The sequence below is a fragment of the Xylocopa sonorina genome, chromosome 5 (genome assembly GCF_050948175.1).
Source record: "Xylocopa sonorina isolate GNS202 chromosome 5, iyXylSono1_principal, whole genome shotgun sequence".
Classification (NCBI taxonomy): Eukaryota; Metazoa; Arthropoda; class Insecta; order Hymenoptera; family Apidae; genus Xylocopa; species Xylocopa sonorina.
In genome coordinates, this window is record NC_135197.1 from 2,401,996 (window position 1) to 2,426,051 (window position 24,056).

Below are 24,056 nucleotides of genomic sequence, written 5' to 3' on the forward strand. Positions count from 1 at the left end.
TCAGAGGCGGAGAACTTTCAGGTTATTGTTATTCAGTGGAACGTGTAAAAGACGAGGGATGTTGTTTCAAGGAATTCGAAGGCGTGCCTGGTCCCGGTGCGAAGATAAAGGCGTCTGAACGGGGTGCCTGTAGGGGGTGAGAGAATCGCAACCGTCGCGAGGAACGCTCTGTAACGTATGCCCGGGCTGAAACGCTTGTCCTATGGAGTAACACGGGACAAAGAGACGTTTCTCTATCGAGCGTAAATATCGATTCGTCGGATATCGCGACGCGTCGAGCACGCTTCAGAGAGGAGTGATACGGAAAATGGTAGATGGGTGAAAGTGTGAACAATGGTTAGATCCATAGTTAGGAAGTGCAATCGTCTACAGTCGGTGAAACCTACGCTCTGATGTCACACCGCCGGCCGCGTTGCGTTATTGTACCAGCGATGAAAAGCGACTACCACCTCTGCATCTTTATCAATCCTCGCGTTTTTCTTTCGCCTTCCCACGTTCACCGTCCAGAGTTACGTTCTGACGCAACTTGTGACGGCAATGCGCGCGGGAAAGCAATTTGTAAATGAGTTTTTACCTAGAAGAACCTTTCGACGAATTTTATGGACTTTCGACGATGAATTAAAAAAGTGACACTAACTGGCTACAACTTTCGTACCAGCAACCAGGTTTAAATTCTGTTCAAATTAAGAAATTGCATTTTCTTCAAAGCAGTGGCCACTTTCAAGTAAATATTTGGTTCTTGATTCAAGCTTCTCGAACGAGAACCAGATATTCGTCCGAGTCAAGAAACCAAACTTTACTCGGGTAAATGCACACAATGTGTTTCATGAAACTTCTGATGCTTCAATCTAGACAAATATTTCCTTACCAAATAAAATTTCCTCAACGCGATCCACGCGCGCCTTTGGACACGAAAACCCTTTCGTTTCGCTAAAAGAAACTCGCTTCTAAGACACGTAGATACCCTAAAAAGAGTCGAGGTAACCATCGCAACTGCAATGTCCTTCGCGATTACTTCATTCTGATTACAGCTACGCGATATTACACCAATACCGCCCCCCTTCCCTTCAACATCAAGATATACGCGGCTCGGTTTTCCAATTTCAACAGTCTTACGCGCGTTAGAGTATCGCGAATGTAGGTCGTCGAGTAAAATCGAATGATCTTCCGTCGCGTAAATCGAAATTTATAGTTAAATTCATGCCAGCCTCGTTCTGGTGCCGTCGCGGAATCCAGAATAGCTGTATCTCTATCGAATTCGTTGATTCTACTGTGGACGCGTGCCCTTGATATTCGCGTGTGCACATAAGAACATATCCGATATATACGTGTGAGAAGAGATACATGGACAGCTTCGATTAGATGGAAGAAGCTAGAAAGGGTTGGAAACTCGCCGCGTTTGGCTCGACGTCGAGCGTTCGTAACAATTTTCACTGGAAGATTCGCAGATTAGCATCTGAACGTGCATCAAACAGTTACGCAGCGCTGATGACATACCGGAACACGGGTCGTTAACTTTCTCGAGCAACGCTTTCACGTGCAACGTTCGTTCGGATGGATGTCACGTTATCGTTCCTGATTACGGTCAAAAAAGTGTGCTCCCTTAAAGCAAAGGGTGCCCCACCCAGATCTGCGATAGCGTCGTCGAAATTTTGACTGCGAGACTTCATTTTGAAAACTGATTCGAAGTAACTCGGATGCTTTCTAATTGCATGGACACGATTTATTTGAAAGTATTTTATCAATATCAATTTCTGAAGAGAAACTGGAATTTAAGTAACTCGACTAATTCCAACGAGACATTTATAGTAGAAAGTTGTACATTCGATGTTCATAAAATATTGATAATTTATTGAGCAAATATTTTGCTTTCTTCGACAGTCTCTGAAAATTATAAAATATTCATAATATATATAATTCTGTTTTCTATTCTCCGCATAAGGGTACCAGAATTTCTAATTTCTAACAATGAATACGGCGTGTCTCTTCCAACTATGACCGTTCCAGCATAGTTCTATTGTAAGAAAGCTCTCTGGGTAGATTCCACGAGATAAGATACCCATTGCTCTCGAAGGAGGTGCAATCTCCGATTCCTATTCAAGAATACTGGCAATGATTATCTCCTTTATTAGCTAACTTCAGAGCAGAACACTAATAATTCCAACCGTGAAATGCCAATCATTTTTATTGCTATTACGATGCAGAGTAAATATAATCAAATTTAATTGCCATACTTTTAAAAAAAGATTCCATCTGAAGCATATTAACGATTTGTAAGCAAGATTATTCATACGAGATTGTATTTGAAAAAGGATTCGATACCGTGAAATTCTGAAATGCTCTCAGAAGCCTGTTTTCAATTAATTATTATATCGAGATTTACAATATCGTGCAATGGAACGAAAAGTCAAATAATTTATCAATGTTTTCACTTTTAATTACACTTTAGAGTCCTCGTATCGAATATTATCGTATTATGAATTGAATGTAAGATATTTCTTAAGTTAAATAAGGTTAAGTTGATCTTGAAATCTTTCCTGCGGCAAATCTACGCAGAAAGCTATAAATACCACACATGGTAACAATTTTTTATGCATTCGACGAGATATTCCTGGTATCCTAGTTGAAGAAACACTATGCATATTATATGTATACTGCTGTATCGTACATATTGCGACATATACTTAGTGCGTATAATGCCACGAAGGAATTTCAATTATGATGCATATCGATACGTTGGGTATGCTTTAAGACTTCCTGTTTTTCTACGACATCGTACGGTTTGAATCGCATTATTTAAGAGCTTCGAGGATTCGTGTCGAAGAAAGGAATTTCAGGAAAATCTTTCCATTCCAAGCTATCCATTATTTAAAGAAAATTTATATTGTCAACTCTTAAAATGTACTTAACCGCAATATTATTCATAATATTTTAATCGTGAAATTTATTCATTTGACGGATACAAACAACACGATTTTTCAATGTACTGCATACATAATACGGTATTGGCACTTTAATTTCACCTTTTTACAAATCAAAATCATCCTTTTGCAGATGAAGTACTGTCACTTAAAACATTTTATTTAAAGGAACAACAATTGTAAACTAGGTAATAAGAAGTCAAACATTTCATTCAAAATGATACAGATATCTTTTTAAAAGCAATTAACAAATTAATTAAAATTCACAAATGCAAATATAGATCGTTTAATTAGTTAAATAACTTACTTTATAATGATTTTGCAGCAGATGTTGATAACTAGACATATATATTCATGTAATAATTATAACAATTTGTAGATGTAACAATAGTAACCGAGTTGTTAATTATATCTACTAAATCTTCGCGATTTGAAGTTTCAGCTAGCATATTTCTCGCACAAAATTTGATTTTGGAAAATACTTGTTCGATGGGGTTCAGCATTGGTGAACATGGCGGTAGAAAAAGTAGAGTGTGTCTCGACTGACCCACAAGATCACGCACTTCCTGAGCCTTGTGAAATAAAAAATAACGTTGTTATATCAACAAGAAAACATACATTTGGTTGTTTTTCGAATAAAATGTTTAAGTAGAAGTACTTCGTTTGCAAAATAGTGAATTCGATTAACGGAAAGGATGAATTTAATTTGCAAAAGGGTAAATTTAAGATACCAACACTGAATAACTTTGTGTACTGTTAAAGAATTCTTCTACCCGTTATTTATAATTTGATGTTATCAAATACCCTCGTGGCATTCGATATCATCCAACAAAAATGGAACAAGTATCATTTATTATCCGTTAACATCACGGGTAATTAATTTAATTAATATACATATCGCGTTACTGAATTAATATATGCGTCTCGTTACCGAACGTCTCAGTTTACTGAATTCGTTTACGGTGTCTAGCTTTCGAATAAAATTTCATGCGAATAATTGCCCGTGCAGACCATTAATAAATGTGATCCAGATTATGTATTAATTTCAAATAAATTGACACGTGCGCGTCATTCGTTCGGCTATATAATTATATTCCTATAATTCATATCATTATGTAGAATTAATGAAATGATCGTTCCCAACAATTCTACATCTTCCTGACGGAGAGAAAATCCCAATAAAACGAGCAAAATTTCTCTGTGGGTAACGTGAAAGTCATCGAATTATAACCGGCGATTACGTTTCAGATTTATAGCTTCCGGTTGCGATCATATTTGACGCTTCAATCCTTGCGCTCGGGAAACGTTTGCAACTGGTTACAAGAATCGTCCATTTCACATTTTTCTCTGGCTTGAAATGAAATTTTCTCATTCGTCGTACGCTACAGTACAAAAATAACGCTTACGTGAGGTTTAATTACACGCTTCCAGTTTAAATATTTCGGTGATTTAAGCATCATCCAAGTACGCTGGATTTTACAAATGACACGGTGGAGTATTTAATAACAGTAGGAAAATGTGTACATAAGGTAAATTTTTTCAAAAGTAGTGCAAGTAATGAGCAAAAAACATATTAGTTTTTAATTAATAGGTATTTAGTTTTAAATTGATACCAACATCATAAAAATTGATCAATGAACAAAAAAAGCTAAAATATTCTTCGTTTGGAAACAATATTTTTTATTAAATTAAAACCAAAAATTTTAATTTAACATTGAAAATTTATTTAATTTATTACATTTCAATAGCTGGTGTCACCTGGAAAATATGCACTTTTGATCATCGTTAATTGCGGGTCGCCGATGCCGGGGGGAGGCAACACCAAGTATTGAAATGTAATAAATTAAATAAATGTTCAATGTTAAACTCAAATTTCTGGTTTTAATTTAATAAAAACATTTTTTCCAAAAAATAAAGTATTTTAGTTTTTTTTTATCATGGGAATTCAGATCACATAATTTACAAAATAGTGGACCAATTTTTATGATGTTGGTATTAATTTAAAGCTAAATGCCTAATAATTAGTTGCACCATTTTTGAACAAATTTACCTTGTGTGCGTATCTGGAGGTTCAGTCGATTTACTTTCATTTAACAAAATTATATAATACACTATAGCGCATACTTAGATCGTTAAATTAAAACTGATCGCGTGAAGAAAACAGAACAAGTCGGAAATGATAAAGAAAACAACGTGTAACTCAATTAACTCGTATTTTGAAAGAATTTGAGCAAAATTGCAGTATTTAGGAAGTGTCGTACAAGATGTGATATAATATTCTCCCATTTTGCTTCACGGTTGATGATTCATATTATAACAAGAAGAACAAAATATATTTCTTTAAAAAATCAGCTATCGTGTCTTGGTGATCGATGGAGAGCGTTAATGCATATGATTAAGCGGTCAATTTGGCCATTGTGGGTGACTTTTGAGAACAGAGGGACCGTCACTAGCAATCTCGAGCGAAGAGTTGAATGTGGACAAGAACGATCGCTAGATATTCCTTTTAACCGAAGAATCGAAGCGATTCAATTGAGAACACAAAGGAAACCAATTCCGTCTTTCTATTGAAAGAAAGCGATAAACGTCTTGCGTAATAAACTTCATCCTGAAATGCGACCGAATGCAAGGAAAAAACTCGTTTGTCAGCAGATGAATTAACCCTTTAAAGGGCCTCCCATACTATTGCGTTTCTCGTGTGTTGCTTTGAAATTCCATTTCGTGGAATATTACGTTCCATGAAAATATGACATTCCTTCTTGTTTCTACCATCCCCACACTGATATTTCATTAAATACGAAAAGAACAATGAGATAAGTCTCTCACTTTTTCTTCCTTTATCTGTCTCGTATACGATTGTACTTTTCGACGTTATGTTTTCTTTCGATATAATTAATCTTTGTCAACTTTTAAGGGTTCACAAAAGTTGATAAATATCTAAAGGGACATTCTACCTTTTTTGCTGTGTACTGTTTTCAAATTATATTTTCAAACACTATTGGAACTTTATTGCATCTATTTCAACTTTGAGGCTAGTCAATGTTTCTACAATCCTAACTTCTATGATTTCTTACTGCTATTCTGCTGTTTAAAAAGTCTTGTAATTTATAGTGTTCAAGGTCTATTTCATAGAATAAAAATTGTGCTTATGAGAGATTCTAATTATTTTTTTAACTTATACTCGAAGTTCCTAATAGCAAACTGGTGCTTCGCAAACCACGGATTTTCCAAAGTGCAAGGCGAAAGATCCGATGCCTGAACTCGGCGTCGACATTGCCAAAGTTTCGATCCGAACATCACGATAAGTACCCACCTATTGTAACCTATCTCGGAGAAGTGCGCTAAGGGTGAAAGAGAAGGTCGGATTGCTTCAGAAAATGTTATCGAACCGGTTTGCAATCACTTCTCATTCGACTGTCAAGCAGAACTAATTGAAGTCGAAGACAAGTCGGGTTTCCGACGAACAATTCCGAAATCATCGTACCTCGCTCAGGGCTACACAATTCGTAATCAATTCGGTAATCAAATCTATTTGATTGACTTTGAGATTTATTCAATTTCTATTTATTAAGCGAGTGTTTAAGGTGTTAGAGACATTCGTTGAAAATGAAAACAAATATTGTTAGATAAGAACAAGCAGTTTTCTTTACTCTTGCCTTTCCCTTGTTTGAAATTCTACGACGTAGAAAAGAACACACAATTTCTAGGTTTATCATTGAAATGTTGATTGTATGCAACGCGCCACACGAATGCCTTGGAATAGCTTCCACGCTGATTTTAGAAATAAGAACACATTTAAGAGATAAGAAGGAAACCTGTTATCTTTTGCATAATTTGATCGCAAAAGTTAAATCGTTACGCGTAAAAATGACTATTCCTCTCGACTCCCGCTTGTTCAACTAGCACAATTTTCGTTTAATAGAAAATAGATTATTAAAAATAAAAGTATGAGACGTAACAAAAAATGAAATAGCAGTTATTTACTTTTTGGCGAGAGAACAGAAATATACTTGATCGTTTTACGTGTGACATACGTCGTAAAAAAAGAGAAAACATTGTCTGGAGTTCGATCAGCGTCATTATGCTAAATGATAGTTTAAAAGGAAAAAAATTGAAAGACAGAAAGTGTTAAAATTTCTATAGAATTTCCATACGAACGACTGTGAATGGCGCCACGAACGTTTTAATTAATCGTATGTAAGTCACTAGGTTGCCGAACTATTAGTATGCAATCCTCCTTTTGAACAGTCTGCTGGCTAATATATCGAGAATCACGGCACGAACGAGCCACTACAACCGTCCTGCGTACCAATACTTACTACACCAATCTAATAGCACGAACGGTGATGTTCAAAATGATGTCAGCTGATTTCATACAAGTTATGGCCTGTTTGCGAACCGAATCATAAATATATTTCGTAGAGACGAATAATATTTTTCTGGCAACAACCGAAGAATATTTTTTAAAATTAATTGCATGGAAGTAAAAATATGGCAAATATAATTTTATAAAATTTATAAACGGTCTTAACAATTTTTATTTTATGTTATCCTTTCCTCGTATTCTCTCGGATCCTTTGAAACATATATTTAAAAATTTTTTATTTTTAAATCACCAACTTGACTGTGCCTGTAAATATAAAAAAAATTCATTTCCTTAAACAGCGTATTATCAAATTCATTTATTTCTTTGTAACTAATGATCAAATTAAATTCGAAAAGAAACTTTATCCATGAGTTGTGCATATTTATCGAGCAAGATCCACGTACGTAAATTGATTTACGTAGTTCGAACCAATCATGTTGAAATGTTAACCACATACGTAGAGCTACGGTTGTACGAGGAGGTGATAGAATTTGATTAAACCACGCGAAGGACAGGGAAGAAAAGGAAGACAGAAGCCGCGTGTAAGCAACCTTTTGTTCCGTTAGCGCGGTCGAATCGTCCGGTATCCTTCGACCCTTCGATTCCCCAGGCTGGAGGGCTCGATCGTGGCCCGCCTACAAACAGGATCTGATTAGACGAACGAACGGCCGTCCCGGAGAACCAACCAATCGATTCGAATACAGAATCTCGAATTCAGGCTGGTTCGTGCCCAACCGGTTGTACCTACTCCGAATAGCTGGTACCCGGGCTTCGCAGTGCATCACCAGCTATATACCTGGATTTCCGAAGACAATTCAACCTGTAAACTGACTAATAGAGATGGATACTAGGGACGCGACTCCGATTCGCATCACTGTTAACGTATGTATTAGCATACCTTCTTGCTGACTTTGAGAACGTACGTGTCCATCTTCAGAAACAGAATATCGATGATACTTTCATTTAAACGACCGTTTTCAATGTCGTGTCCATGAATTGGACAGCTGTTAAAATCAACAGCTTTTTTCATTACATGTTTGCCGTATCATCAAATAAATGAACGAGTTTGATATTAATACTGAGGTTCGCAACTGGCTCAACGTTGCATTCCTTGTTTAATTTGGTTCGAAAATTCCGAAAGATATCCGATACTTTCTTATTGTTACATAGACAGTACTTGATACTGATTTTGAATCTATAATTTTTCGTTTATACGTGTACCTACTATTCGTCAATTTCCAGGATAAAAATGGTAGGTCAAATGGCAGAACCCTGTCGAGGTAAGATGGTCGAGCGGAACCCTACTTGAGCAGATGTTTTCAGGTTTACGATACGTCAATAACTGTTAAGTCAGGACGTTAAAGACAAATGTACAAATTCTATAAATTTTAAAGTAACTTCTACAGTTCTGATCCTCCAATATCCAATAATACTTGGATGTTCATAAAAGTAGTCAGCTAGAAGCGTCCGCGCCATAAAATTAATTACATGAACGAAATTCTAAAGGTTGACAAGGTTAAAGTGTAAACGAACACTGGTACAGCCATTATGATATCTATTTAAACCGAGTACAGGGATTGTTGCGCAAACAAGCTCAGTTACGCTGACCAACTTGGGATTACGAAACGCACAATAGAGTTCGCGCGGTTACTGTAACCTTTCGGTTGCTGAAGCAAGTGTCTCGCGAATAGTTAAATGAGAAGAGAACCGCGAAAGTCTGAGGAAGAACAGGAAACTTTGCTAACAATGCGAAACAGAAGGAATTTTTAGAACTGCAATGAAAATCTAAAGACTCGGAGACTTAAAATATTTATGCTTATCTGTATTTATGAAATATTTATGAAATTTGATGTCCGATGTGAATGACACACAGTCTATATCTCGTGGATTATAAATCGCATCGAATAATTGATCGCGAAACGCTGGAGAATACGACTAAATCTCCTGTGAGTGTTTTAATACTTTTGAATGACAGAATGGGAGGTATGAATGGAATAATATCGAGCGCGATACGAACTTTTTGCAATTGACTTTCATCGAGAAGTCCCATCGGCTTAAATTCGATAAAATTGCTTGGTAATGCTTTCGAAAACTTCGATTTTCCTATGCAATATTCGATGTAGAGTCCACGTTCAAAGAAAACAAATAAAATAGTGCGCGAAGGCAAACGATTTGTAAAACTTATTAAAACGGCAGACATTTGCAGGAATAGCAAAATTATAAACAATCTTTTATGTGTATCGTTGTACAATATTAAATCCATTACTCTCAAATGCTACAGCGTTGTACTACAACCAGACAACTATTATAATTCAGTAAAAGAAAATTGAAATAGGGGAAAACTGGAAAACTGATTGTATTGGGTAATTAGAATTAACCAGAAAAATATTCAAACATCAGCACAAACATGCAATTTTACAAAAATATATTACAGTATAATTTAATACAAAAAACAATTCATTTTTTGCATTTGAATCTGCAAATATAAATTAGCCATAAAATTCCAATTATATCTAAATAAAAATGAAAAAAAAACCGTTTACAATAGCGTGGATGTTTCAAGTACAAAATTACGTTAACAGAAAGAACTTTTCGTTCTCGATCTCGCAGATATTAAACATTTAATTCTCCCAGTACATTCTTTCTCTCTTTCTCTCACCCGTTCCTTCTCGGCCAGTCCACCTTCGCGCATTTTCCGTCTCGTTTCACTATTTCCCCGTATCACATTTTTTTTCTCCTTGCGAATGGAATAACTTCAGAGGAGATTTCATTTGGACGAGAGGCGGCGAACTCGGAACGCGTTGTCGCAAAGTTTCGCGCGGACAACTCGTCGAGTTGTAAAATCAAATGACTCGACGCGTCTCCGAGCCTTTCCTCTCGCTGCAACGGCGATCGCGCTCGATAAGACGCGTATGCCGGGCCAGAGATTCCGTAGAAATGTACATCATTCGGTTGCTATCTATCGTTAACCGTAAATTTCTTTTGCAATTCCCCGAGATACGGGAACGGAGAGCAATAAGAATCGGCCTAGCTTTCGCCAGGCCACGCCAGGCCACACCGTGCACGATGCTTCTATCGCACTCTAGTTACTTGGATGGTGAGCGAAATCATCGATTTTTTAAACAAAACGCGTGAAAAACTGCTTGATCAAAAAATGCATTTCGTTATTTTTATGAATGTTAATTTTATCCAAACTTCGTAAGTGAAATTATATATACATGGCAATCCTCTAAAATTACATCAATTTGAATTGAATTACATAAATTTTTTTTCAATTGCATATTTTTTTATTTCGTTTTTCTGAGAACCTTTGGGTATGAGATATTAATAAGACATAATAAATAAATTATTAGTGGAATTATTTCCTAATTTACTGAGTTACTTACAAGTCCCTCACCTTCTTCTCTTCCGTATAGATGATTAATTCTCATTATTATAGATAATTATCATAGAAGTTTCATTTGAAATGATCGAAGCCACAGCCAAAAGACAATGCATCTTCGTTCTCAATTCACTTCTTTCAAACGCGCTGCTAAATACAATACCCAGTAGAAACAACTGTTCTATTGAATATTCACCGTCATATCCAGCATTATTCCACCGTGAATGTTCCATCAAAGCCAAGCGATGAACTCATTAAGTCAACAGATGTCGAAGCATCTTCTGCAACGATTACCACTCGAATGAGGCTTTTATTCGTCTTATATGGAAATATCTAACGGAAACATCCCAAAGGTCTGAAGACTTAATGACTCTATTATCTGTACTCTGTTTCGTAAAACCGTTCGTTGGCTAAGGAAGTCAAGGACCAGGATCTCCCGGTCGACGAAGGGCAACAACTTGCGAGTTCCCAGTCTCAATTTAGCAATAGCGATGGATTACCTTCAAAATGTGCTCCGCTGCGTGTTGTGGGGTATAATTGCGTTCTTACGCGAAACAGAAAGGAGGAAGATAATTAATAAAGTGGATCAAGGTGACCAAACGAACGCTGAATGAATATGACTTTCAAGCTGGAGTAATCGTTTTGGAATTTATTGCGCAACTTCTTTTACATAATTCTTTTATCTTCTTTTATACATCTTTTTTTTTGCAACAGGAAAATAAAGTTCTTTGTGCTTGTCGTATCATGAATGTTGTAGTAGCATGTCAAAATTGCGACAAAGTATAAGCGAAGCTTTTTACTACTTTAATAAAACAACACCAACGACGCCACATTTTGTCTATACATTCAAATTTGTCAATATTTGCCTAATTAAAATGAAATCGCGCATAACACGATTAAACAAATTTACATAAGTAACGAATGAATATGTAACCAGTTATAGATTAGTAAACGCGATCACAATATAATAAATCGTGTTTGATTTAATTTTCATCCCAAAAGTATCACTAATGTACCAATACAAAAGCCTGTCTCCCAAATAAAATTAATTTGAGACCAAAACAGCTGCAAGATTGACTCGTCACTTTCACAGGGAAACGAACTGCACCGTGTGATAATTCGCGTCTCACCGAGGCTCGACGGTAGACGCGATTCCCTTTCGAAATCGGAATAATTAATAGTTTAATTGAAGTCCTCGCGCCCGGAGGCAGGATTACGCGCAAATATTTGCAAAAAGCAACGCGATCGGTTTGCAATAGGGTAAACGAGGGCCCAGACACCGGTGGCCGGTTCTACGATTTCGAGTTCGATTTCGATTTCGATCCGGATCGATCGTACGTTACAGCCGAATTAACGAAAAGCCACGGCGGGAGCCAAGGATCACCATTATTTTCGGCCACCCGCGCAAATCCACCAAATCCATTCCCAGCGTACAAATATTCGCTTTCCCCGTAACTGCCGAACCATTTGTTCATAAATATTGATACGTTTAAAACCCCCGGTGCAAATGAGCCGTTTCACCTTTTAATTTTCACTGGCCAAGTACGCCTACGCCATATCGCGGAATCATAGCGCGCGCGCGGCACCGATTACCGCGACAATTTGCATTTAATTGCTTCCTATCTACGTTTCCGAATCAATTCACTATTTATACTCTGAATGATTAAAATACAACTGGGCTAACTACCCCCCTCGCGATAGATTTTCACTCGCTTTTACGATTATTGCTCTTCCTTTTTCCGTTCAAATTCCATTCCGATTTCATTACTCGCAAATTCTAATACATAAACAGGTATCTATAATGATCCGTACGTACAAATTTCGGACGATTTTATCTAGCAATGGTGTTCTGCAATATTCGCGTGTTCCATCGAAATGAAGCGTCGCGTATCAATGCCAATGATGTAATTATGATAAAGCGACATGAAATGTAAACAGCAATTGTAATTATAATTAACCGATTGGTGGTCTATATCAATGCAAACATCCTAATGAAACTTGCAAATGGCTATTTGTCGATGCAACTAGTGAAATTTCTTTCAACTGCGTAAACCGAGCAAACATCTAAACACGTAATCCTCAATTTGGAAGAAATAAGAGACGCGTTAAACACAAGAGTGCAGTTTATGCAGATTATTTTTCAATTATAAACTATATCCTCTCGGTTGAGAGGCACATGTCGTACGTACAGAGACGTACTATCAGTTACAAGCAAGTCCACCGTCCTATCTATCGAGAAAACTTTCCGGAAAGTACCAAAGATCGACGTAAAGCCGGACCAGATTGGTTTACTTCCGCGACACTTCGACTCGAATTTCCTTTGACCGTGCGAGAATCTACTTTCGAAAATCTTTCGAGCTTCATTCGTGGGGAAATAAACTTTTCATTTACTCGAAGATACTGCTTCGCGACGCACTGAAACCAGGATAGAAATAACAATTCCTCGGGGTATTTTATTTTCTGATGGCTTAATCAATATTATTCGTATACGTGGTTACGGTCACAGTTTTACCATTTTAAACCAGTTATTAAGCTAATAAAACAATGTAGGTACTTTAGAATCAACGTTATGTATGAAGGGATTAACATGAGACTTATCGTCTCTAAGCTGATTGGAAGGTTTGCTATCTTTCAAGATAAATTACGTATGGCACCCCAAGAGACAAAAGCCATGTTATTAAAAATCGATGTACACGAAGGGTGGTTCTGAGAGATGACCAAGTCCAGTGGCCTGTAATACGATTATTTCGTTCATTCAGACGTTACTAACAGCTTATTTTCAAAGTCCTCCTAATTGGCACAGATGTTCCCTATACTTCTAAGCCATGTACGCAGAGATGGCTGTTTAAGATCCTACGGGAACTTAAGAGCTTCGCACGAAATCCTCAGCTATCTCGCTTGCACGAGTTTCTCATAATTACACGAGCACCCTGGCAATTTTTTCTACGTGGGTGCCTCCACCGGGTATCTCGAATCTTGAGTTCGAGTTGCTGGCTTTAACTCAGAGATTAGCGTATGACGCGCGAACGTTCGCAATGGAATCTGTTTAGAACGAAAATCGCTGCTTCCGTACAACAGCTCGCTAACTTAACTAATTGCACAGAATCACGAGTGTTCCTTCTTGATAACGAAGATCTATGTACGACGTCTACCTGTTCGAAATTTAGGAGTTGCCTTTGGCTGGAGTTGCCTCCTGATGAGATCTCACAATACTTTGTTTAATCAACTTCAATATTTCTTTTCTGTTCTTAGAGAATTTTCAACTACTAAATTTGTAATTTTTATTCATACTAGCTTCGTTACTTGATATTAGCGTAAATGAAAGTGATGCACTTGTACAAAATGAAATGGTTAAAATAGCTGGATCAGAGTATAATATTCCATATTCGAGGATCGAATGTACTAAAAGTTTGAAACCGATGCTAGCTTCGTAATGGTGAAATATTACATCTGCCTACGAATGTTGAGTAGGTACTAATTAGTACAGTGATATTGCCCCGAACCCTCCCTTCAATCTCTTCTTTGGTCTCTATTCAGCCGCTTCAAGTTTACCATGGCTACCATTGTCTGCTCAAACAATCCCTGCTGATTAATTCGGGACGTTTTCAGTGAAAACTATGACAAACCTGTGAACAAGCGGACAAGAATTCCGATGGAAGCACTACGAGGATCAAGACAATCAAAATTCCTAACCATTGACCTGCCCTTCGTGACATTGTTCTCTGCCAGGAAAGATAGAAAATTAAAAGTACGCATACGTAACATAATCTCTTTGAAAGAACAGAATTACACGTGCAAAATTTAAACATTTTAGTTAGGGAACATGTGATAGTCATCTTAGAAATCTTGCTGTGATTAATGCAATGTAATAATAATCAGAATATCTGTTTCTATGCCATTTAATTGTTAGTATAAAGAAACGAAAAATTATTTCCCTTGCATGTATGAATATTAATATTATTGCTTGTATTAAATAAAGTTAAGTTCAAGTTAAATTTATGCATTTACTTACTACATACTATTACATAAAGAAATAAAACGTAAAAATTCTTGACTTTAGAACTAATTTGAAGCATTTTTTTATATTTCGTGCCTTGCAACGTACAATTACTTATCAAAGAGATTTTTTGATGAATTAAAAGTAGCGAGAAGCGAGGAACGAGGCAGGTTTAAAAACGAAAAACAAACAAATCATACCACAATATCATTATAAATTATTCTAATTCTTTCGGAATGATCGAAAAATAAATATGGTTCTTAGGAAAAAATTGTAACCGCCAGTTCTGGAGTGATTATATCTGTACACACATTTGAGGAACAGACCACGTAGCTAATTGTGTGAATTAGAGGTGCTGGAAGTGATTTTATTTATTGTCCTTTGTGTCTTACTTCCGGTACCACAATCTCGACGATATACTAACACGTAACACTACGTGAATAAGCGAAAGTTCAGACGATCTCAGTTTCCTGACGGGTTTCGCCAAGAATACTGCAGAATACGTTGAAAATTGCGTCCTTTTTTATAACTGTTAATAATTTAGTGCCGAAAATTTGAAAATTAAATTTCACGATAAATATACTAGTGCCACTAAAAGTTCCTTCTAACTTTTTTCTACCTATTGTTCCTGTGGGCATCACATTTTCACGGCTATGCATTACAGCAACAAATCCCGAGAATAGAATATCAAAGAAATGAATCGCTCCATTGAATGCATTAAATTCTGTATACAAAGTGATCCGTAACTGGTGGTAGAACTGAAAGAGGGATGATTCTACATGAAAAAATAAGTCGAAAATATAGAATAACAATTTTTCATTTGAGGCTTTGTTTTTGACAAAATCGACTTTGAATTTTTGCTGGGTACGTGTGCATTTGTCGTGTCTCGATATAGCGGATCTCATTGTAGATCATTATTTCGACTAAAGTTATATTGGTAAACACTTCCAATATCACGGAAATGTTTTCCTAGCTGTAAGAGATTTTTTAAACCCATATTACCAAGGTTGTATTGGTCGTGTTGGAACAATAGCTTGGCCACCACGCTCTCCTGAACTTAACTCCGCTTGACTTTTACTTATGGGGCCATATTAAATCAATTGTGTATTTCGAAGAAATCACAATTTGCGAACAATTGAAAGTAAAGCTTATTACAGTCTTTCATACATTAAAACAACCGAATACCGTAGAAGGCGTTCATAGAAATTTAATTAGAAGAGCAGAATTGTGTTTTCGGCAGGATGGGCAACATTTTGAGCAATTTCTGTAAGAATAAACTTTGTTTCAAACATTCTATTTCATTACCTGTTCGTAATTTACGTGTCCCATCGAAACAGCAATTTACAGTGAGATCCATTACAACGGGACGTGATTAAGTGCACCCGTACCCAGCGAAAATTCAAAGTCGATTTTCTCAAAAACAAAGCCTCAAATGAAAAATTGTTATTGTATATTTTTGATTTATTTTTTCACGTAGAATCACCCCTCTTTCGGTTGTATCACCAGTTACGGATCACCCTGTATATACGTGGGAGTGCTTACTTATGTATTTACGTCCGACCATGCACGCCCACGCAAGCACGTAACTTAAAGAGAGAACGTTGCTTGTTACCACTAAGTCACTGATAAAAAATTCTACGACAGTCGATGAAGGTACAATAAAAGTAAAAAAAGAAAAAACCCGCCTTTTACCATCAAATGAGTACGTGTATTCCAGATACACCTTAGAGCAAACTGACAAATTACGGTCTATTTGTAGGATCGATACCACATACCAAATAGAGCATCCTTTATTGACGAAAAGAAGCGGTGAAGTTAGCGTGGGGGATGGAAAACCGTGGAAAAGTTTCGAATATGCATGGCTGTGCAATTCGTGCGATCCCTAGAGGCGCAAAAGTTGAGCGGATAAAAAGCAGGCATAAAAAAGAAACAACGAATGACGAGAAAGAGAGAGAGAGAGAGAGAGAGAGAGAGAGAGAGAGAGAGAGGCAGGGGGAGAGAAAAAGACAGGAAGAAAAAGACAAGGGAATGTTTCGCGCGAAGCGGCCGACCATCCATTTTCATTGGTCTAACGGGGGACCGAAACTTTTCGGAGCTCTTACAAAAGGTGTACGCAATCTTTGCTACCGATACGCTAATCCATCGATTTTACCATTGTTATAGCAAACGCGTAACGAACTTTTAAAAGCTAATAAAATGTTACACCATGTATCAAAAACTCATTGTCAGAGTTTCGTTAACAAGACAAGTTAACCGTATAATTAATCTTTTGGGTTTTAAAGGTAAGGACACATCAAATTCAGTATAAATCAATAAGAATTGTAAAATATTTCTGATTTAGTGTGCGTAGCACGTATTACATAAGGGACGACTTGGCTCGTCCTATTTTAACCCTTACGAAGCGAGCTCTCATGGGTTTGCTTTGAAAAAAAAAGGACTATTGTCCTGTAACAGAATATTGTACAAATTTCTTTACTGATAAATAATAATTCTCGTTCTTGTTAAATATTTCATTGTTTGGAAATATTTATGTATGTTTCGAGCGTATGTAGAATATCGTCTGCAATGCGATCTGATACTTTATATGCTAATTGTTCTATCTAACGTTTTCAATGATTCAAGAAGAAAATAATACTTTGTAATTTTCTAGCCATTATCCTTGTTTAAGATAAGTATATTATACTGTTTCTAGAATTCCACAAGACGCATAATTTATCCTATATTTACTTAATACGTGGAAATCATGCGAAGGTGCAGATTATTTATAAGTAATCTACTTTTTCAAATAATAAACATTCATTTGTACGTATTAATGTGACATAATAATAAAATATGTTATAATATTTAGAGAGTGAAATAAACTTGTATTTAAAAATTCCCTTGCTTTAAAAACGAATTTTAAAAATATGAATGTACGCTTCGGCAACCTTTATTTATTTATGATAAATAGTGACGTATGAATATTTCCGCGATATTTAATCTATCATACTACAGAGAAAACGAGCATCAATTAAACTGATTCCTTTTAACAGTTAAATCGGTTAACGAATTAACAATTTATTCGAGTTCTCAACTACTGCGAGTTAATTACGACTAATCTCGTAGAGTTTAAAACTCTAGTCGCCGTATGTGACTTAGTGCAGCAATGCACTTTCTACACGAATCTGGTATTAAATACTAAATCAGATATCGAATGAATCTCTGGTGGAATTAAGTACCAAAGGCTCTGTAATTAAAAATGGCGGATAACTTGTGAACGCGAGCAATCTCATTGATGCTTTAATCCTTCTGCACTGTCGGATTTAAATTACTGAAAATAGTATGAAAATATATGACGAACATTATTTACGTAACATATCCTTTATGTAATATTAAAAACTATTATAGACACGACATTTTAATCGATTAATGGGTAATAGTAACAAATGAAAGAAGAAAAAGGAAAATTAATACATTTTTGACGCATCGAGTATTTTAATAAAAATATCGGAACAGTGCGAGGGGAGAGATGCTTAATCAGTTTTACGTTGGATTGCGAACGCCGTAATTCCATCGCTCCCGTGCATACAACACGATAATTGGTAGAATCGTAATTACATAAAGGTTTAATTGCAATGACATTTTGTACGCTCGACTTTCAAGCAGACCACGGAAAACGCAATAATATCGATTAAATCGGTTAACAGGGAAATGAATCGCTGCTATAAAAATGAGAGTATATCCATTCAACGAGAAACGAGATGGAGGTGTTTCAACCTTCTACTTATTGACCGGTTTCCCAGTCGTTCAAGGCTCTCCGTTCCTCTGCAAAAACGTTTCGCATTATACGCTCGTACATAGCTCGTGCATTTTAAAAACACGTAATCGGGACTACGATCTATTTTCTAATTATATGTACAAATTTTTCGAAATAATACTCTTGTTTCCTTTTATTCATTTAAAACTAGTTCAAGTTTACTCTTATTTTATTACGAACGATAATTGTACGACCATTAAAAGTTATTCCTGCGACTATAATTCTTTCATTGAAAATTATGTAAATTTAGATCGATTTTCATATAAAACAGTTCCATCAGTTGCTAGGAGATATTCTTCGCGATAAATTCAAACTACATATCCGCAGTTTACTTAGAAATAAATTGATAAATAAATAAGTATATTACATACGTTAATAAAAAATAATTGCTAGGGGTAATTCGTTTTAACGTTGGAAAATATGGTAATTCGTGAATGTCCACTGAAATAATGATTGGAATAATCCCCGTTACGGAATGATCGTTATTATTGGACGAACGGTATCGAAATTAAATTACATTTGGACGTATGTAGAACGAGTTTGCCCAACAACCAAGAATATAATACTCGATCGTACTTTCCATGTGTAAACTATTTGTTACATGGAAACTCGTATTACTTATTAATAACACTGTTAGAATGGCGTGCATAATTTATTGGCAGGAAGTCACGAAGCAAATTTCATCGGAATCCATTAAATAACGTAGATATCGAACACGACTGAGCTTATCAGAAAATCCAAGGTTATTGTACCTTCGACATGCTCTAATTGGTAGTTAACGCATCCGTGCGACTGTCATCATCATCGATGAATGAAAGCATTAGAATAACGTAATAAAAAACACGTGACCGATCGACATTCCGTACTAATTACGTTTTATTAATGCGTGGTCGCTCGTAATGATCACGGTTGCGGAATATGAATCTTTGTACGGTTGCAGAATAGCAAAAAATAATAGTCAGGTGCGTATTTTTGTTAGCTACGATAACTCTCATGTCTAGGAGACGAAAATTGCCCTTCAATGTTCCACGGGCAAAGTGTTAACTCCAGAACGGTTCCAAAAGTGTTAACTCGAAAAATATTTGAAAAAATAGATCCACGATATAAAATTATCAGTCTCGTATTTTAATTATGTTGTAACGCAAATATTGAAGTAATTTCACGTTGCGTACAATATAATTAGAATTTGAAATTAATAACTTAATTTATTTTCTTAAATATTTTTGAAAACTTTTTGTTAGCAAAATACATATTTTTAAAATCATATCCTTACAATATCTACTTCTATATATTACATTATAATTCGTTCAGCCTGGTAAATTTTCGTAGACATTTAAGAGGCAGGCGCACACCGCTATTTCTATATGCACTCGATCCTCCAACATTCGTGACTTCTCCGAACTTTCTCTGTAATACTTCCTGTTTCTAATGTCTTTTGCGAGGCTTCGCTTCTGCCTGGTTACCCTTCGTTTACATTTACCGAGCAGATCCTCACGAACCGCTCCACTCTCATCCTTTATTGCTTTACCACTTTCTCTGAGATTTCCCGCGTCTCCTTGCATTTCCCATCTCCACTTCCCAACCGCCTCTTTTTATTCCGTTTCCTTTCGTCTCTCTTTCTTTCTAAACACTTTTTTTATTTCTTCGTCCCGAGAGACGATATCAAACTCGATCCATTTCCAACAGGACGTTTAAACGTGTGTATATGTATTAGTTCTTATTTTAGAATAATAGAAATACGTTAGAGCATGAACAAAAATTGATATTTGAAAACTGTCGCTAAGATTTTCGACAAACTTGTTACGTTTCACGTGAACGTAGTGCGCAAACAGTAGCGACACTTACTATAATGTTAAACTTTTAATTACATTTGCATAATATCCCTAAATTACAAGTTTGCAAGCAAGACGAATTATGCTGTCTCCGTGGCAGATTTCAACTACGTAACACGCACGCCACGGTACGATAATTGTTCAAACGCGATGTTGCGAACAGTTAATCTTTTCGTCAATGCGTATTATAATGTAATTAGTAAGCCGTAGATATGTATGCAAATTTATATTTTTATAAACGTTGTTAAAGAAATATCACGTAAATAGAGATGTTTCACCCTCTAAATATTCTAACGCGTACTTCATTTCAAATCTTTCATGATTCTTTCATATTAGGCATATGCATTTCATATATCTTAGTTTGCACATTTAAATTACTCGTTAGAAACGCGAATTAAATGATCCAATATGAAATAAAATTTCAAGTAAATGTGACTAGTAGCAAACGAATTGTTCTACAATTAAGATAAACAACAATCGTTGGTATATAGTAGATACATGGTTCTTGTGATAAAATTTGCCAAGTATATATACAGGAGACTGGTAAAAGTCGGGTTGTACGAGGATTTTTTTTCATAAGCGTACTCATATCGCTATATTAAAGATGGTGGTGGCGTAAGAAAGCAAAAATCGAAAATGATGAAGGAAAGAGTGTAACGCTTAATTGCAGTAAATTTAATTTTTATTATTTACCGCGATGAACGAAAAATCTGTAGTCCCGATATTATTGTCGCGTCATAGGAGCTCGCATTGTAAGAACTCGCGATGTTTTCTACAACCCAATTTACTTAATTTCAAGTAATGTTCATCAAGTGTCTAAAGGCGAGAACATATAGCGTTAAATGATCATACTTGCAATTAGTTTGGCGCCAAGAGACACCAATAGTATGAGACTAGGATGTTTTTAAAGCGCCAACAGTGCCAAGTACAGTGAAAAGGTTAATACTTGAAGAACACAGCTACTATTATTAAGTATCTCACTTAATAATTGCAATTTTGCAAATAGTGAACGCGAATTCACAGCTTGTACGAAGAATCCTTTATAATCGACAAAAATAAGTCCGAATAAAATAAAAAAAAAAAACAGACGTTAAATAGACGAAATTATCCATGAAGAAAATGTCTAGGAAAGCAATGACGGGAAAAATCGTAGAACGTTTGAGAATTCGAAATCCAAGAACGCACATTGCATTATTGAAATGACAACAAAGACATCGGAGAAAATATTTGGCCTGTGTCCAATAAAGGATCGCACAATTCAACCGTAAAACTCTCTTTCTCTCTCGTTCCACCTTCCAAAGCAAACAGAGTGGACGAAATTATAAATTATGTCGGAGAGCAATGGCGGAAAAAATCAACACGCGACGATGCGACGCGGTATCCCCACGGACAACCTTCTCGAATTCACGAACGAAAGACCATACGTATGTACATTGAAATTCAAGTGCCGCCCAGAGACACAGACGTGAGCGTGTATCACCGGTACACCGACCATCGACCATAAACTTTTATCCGTATTCAAATTCTCTATGAAACGATTTTTCAAGTGAACTTTCGCGACGCGACTGCTTTCGCACAATTTACCCGGATAATCGACTGAAATTGTTGGAAAATCGTTTTACGACATAAACGTCTGACCGCGACCAGCAATAATTCCTCGTTCGTTCTAACCAATCAGAACGTACACGAATGGAAATAACGATTCAATTACTTCCAACACAAAATGCTTCTACCAAAGCAGTTTTAACTGTAAAACAAATTTTTTATTTTCTACCTTGCTCCAATACGAGTTTTCTTTGTAGAGCCGTGATCAATAACGTTTATTTCCGGGATAATTATAAAACGCAAATTTCGGAAAAGTAATTACGAATTTTTTAAAATTAATATTTTTTAAAGTGTAATTATAATTATACTATAACTTAAAATTACAAGATGCGAGCAGATGTTTATATCCAATTGGAAAAATATTAAACCAAATAAATAAAATAAAATTCCCTTCCAAGTAATCTTACTTTGACATTGCTATTACTACTACTTAGAAGAAAAAAGAATACGTGAATAATAAAGAGCAGCAGGAAATAAGTACACAACGGCACGTGTTCGGTACCAAAACACGTGGTTGCTTGGCGCATGAAAACAAGTTCACGGGCACTTTTCTCCACACGATCGGTCACGTTCCAAAGTAGGCAATACGTTACAAGAAACGCCATTCACCACAGTTTCACCGCTGCGAATAACGTACTAAAATTTCCAAGAAACAACCCGTATAAAAGAAAGCACTAAAATTGTGTCGACACTGTGAAATGTTCTACCGATCGGCGTTCATAATAACTCTCACTTTCGTTCGATACTACGAAAAGACGTTTTGGAATACAAGGACATTTAGAATCGAAAGGCACGAATGTAAGGGAAACGTAAACGATGCGTCGAAAAGGATAGAAATGTTTAATAGCGCGGCGATACGTTGCCTCGTAAGGTCTGACACGTAAAGATGAACAGTGTTCATTGGTCGAAGGTAAAGTGGAACGCACGCGAGGTATGCGCGCGTGCAACAAGGACAGCGAGAGCACGTGACACGTGAAACGCACGCTTCGTTGAAATCACCGGATTTCATCCCTAGAGAAACGAGCAAGGACGCGTCCAAAGCAATAACGAAGAGAAACTTGCCAGGCGAACGAAGAAAAAAGTGGCGAATATCGAGGAAGAGGAAAAGTGGTTGGAAGGGAAGCGGCACTTGCAACGAGGAGTCGAGCTTGCTGGTTAGGTCGGTGTACGCTCGTCCTATGAAGCGAACGCGGATAACAAAGAAAGGGAAAGGGAAAGGGAGTAAGAGTGAACAGGTCGTAGAGGAACGGAGCGCGATACTCTTTCTTTTCGTAACGCTTACCTCGTGCGCCTGGGGGTGCTGGTGGCTGCACTGGCGATGCTCGAACATTCCACACACAAGATTCACACCACACACCACGATGACGATTACGAACAGCAACACGACGACGGTGCCGCATTGCATCTTCAACCGCACTCGAGCCGCCATCACAGACGACGCTCGCGCTCGCAAAGCATGACACATACTGAACGCGGATGCCGACGCCGCGCATTTATATAAGCGTCACGGCAGCCAGCGCCGCGCCACTCACGTTCGATACCGCGAGCACGGCAAACGCTCTCTGCTGTCGCCGCGATAACTCCCTCGGGAGTGACCTGTAAAGAAATCGAAGGGTTACTGTCATAAATGCCACAGAACGATATATCCTACATAATCCTGCTTTAAGATAACGGCTCCCCTGATTTCTTATATATTTTTACCAAATATTAGTTTATTTGAAAATACTCCATTTTTGCCGCCAAATTAAATATCATCGTTAAATCGTTCAACTTTTAACTAATATTTCAAATTATGTAGTTACTGTTATTGCTATCCAATTTCCCGCTTAATTTGCTTAAAGAATGTTTTCTATATTCGTATAATAATATTGGAGTAAATGTACTTATTAATTGTTTGATTTTTAGAGATATATGGAATATTGTGTTTTGTATCGTTTTTAATAAAGAATTCATTCGTACGTAGTTTCAAAGTTTATTTTTTTTGTCATATTAATTATAATATTATTTTAAAATATTTGTAACTACTAATACGTATGCTTATTTATATTTTGTACATTTAATTAAAAAATTTGTTTCATATATATAGTTAGATTTACATTCCTACATTAAATGTTTTTAAACACTGTTATTCAAATGCTAAACATCCCATCTACATAA

At 36.4% G+C, this 24,056-nt stretch overlaps 1 protein-coding gene across 1 annotated transcript in view; it reads right to left on the reverse strand.

Moving 5' to 3' along the window:
- Positions 1 to 24,056, reverse strand: part of Invadolysin (leishmanolysin-like peptidase, invadolysin) — a 188,405-nt gene that overhangs the window by 155,877 nt on the left and 8,472 nt on the right. The window contains exon 2 of the mRNA XM_076895050.1: positions 23,182 to 23,495. Within this exon, the coding sequence (XP_076751165.1) occupies positions 23,182 to 23,364 (183 nt within the window). The 5' untranslated portion in view covers positions 23,365 to 23,495. The remainder of the gene's footprint in view (positions 1 to 23,181; positions 23,496 to 24,056) is intronic.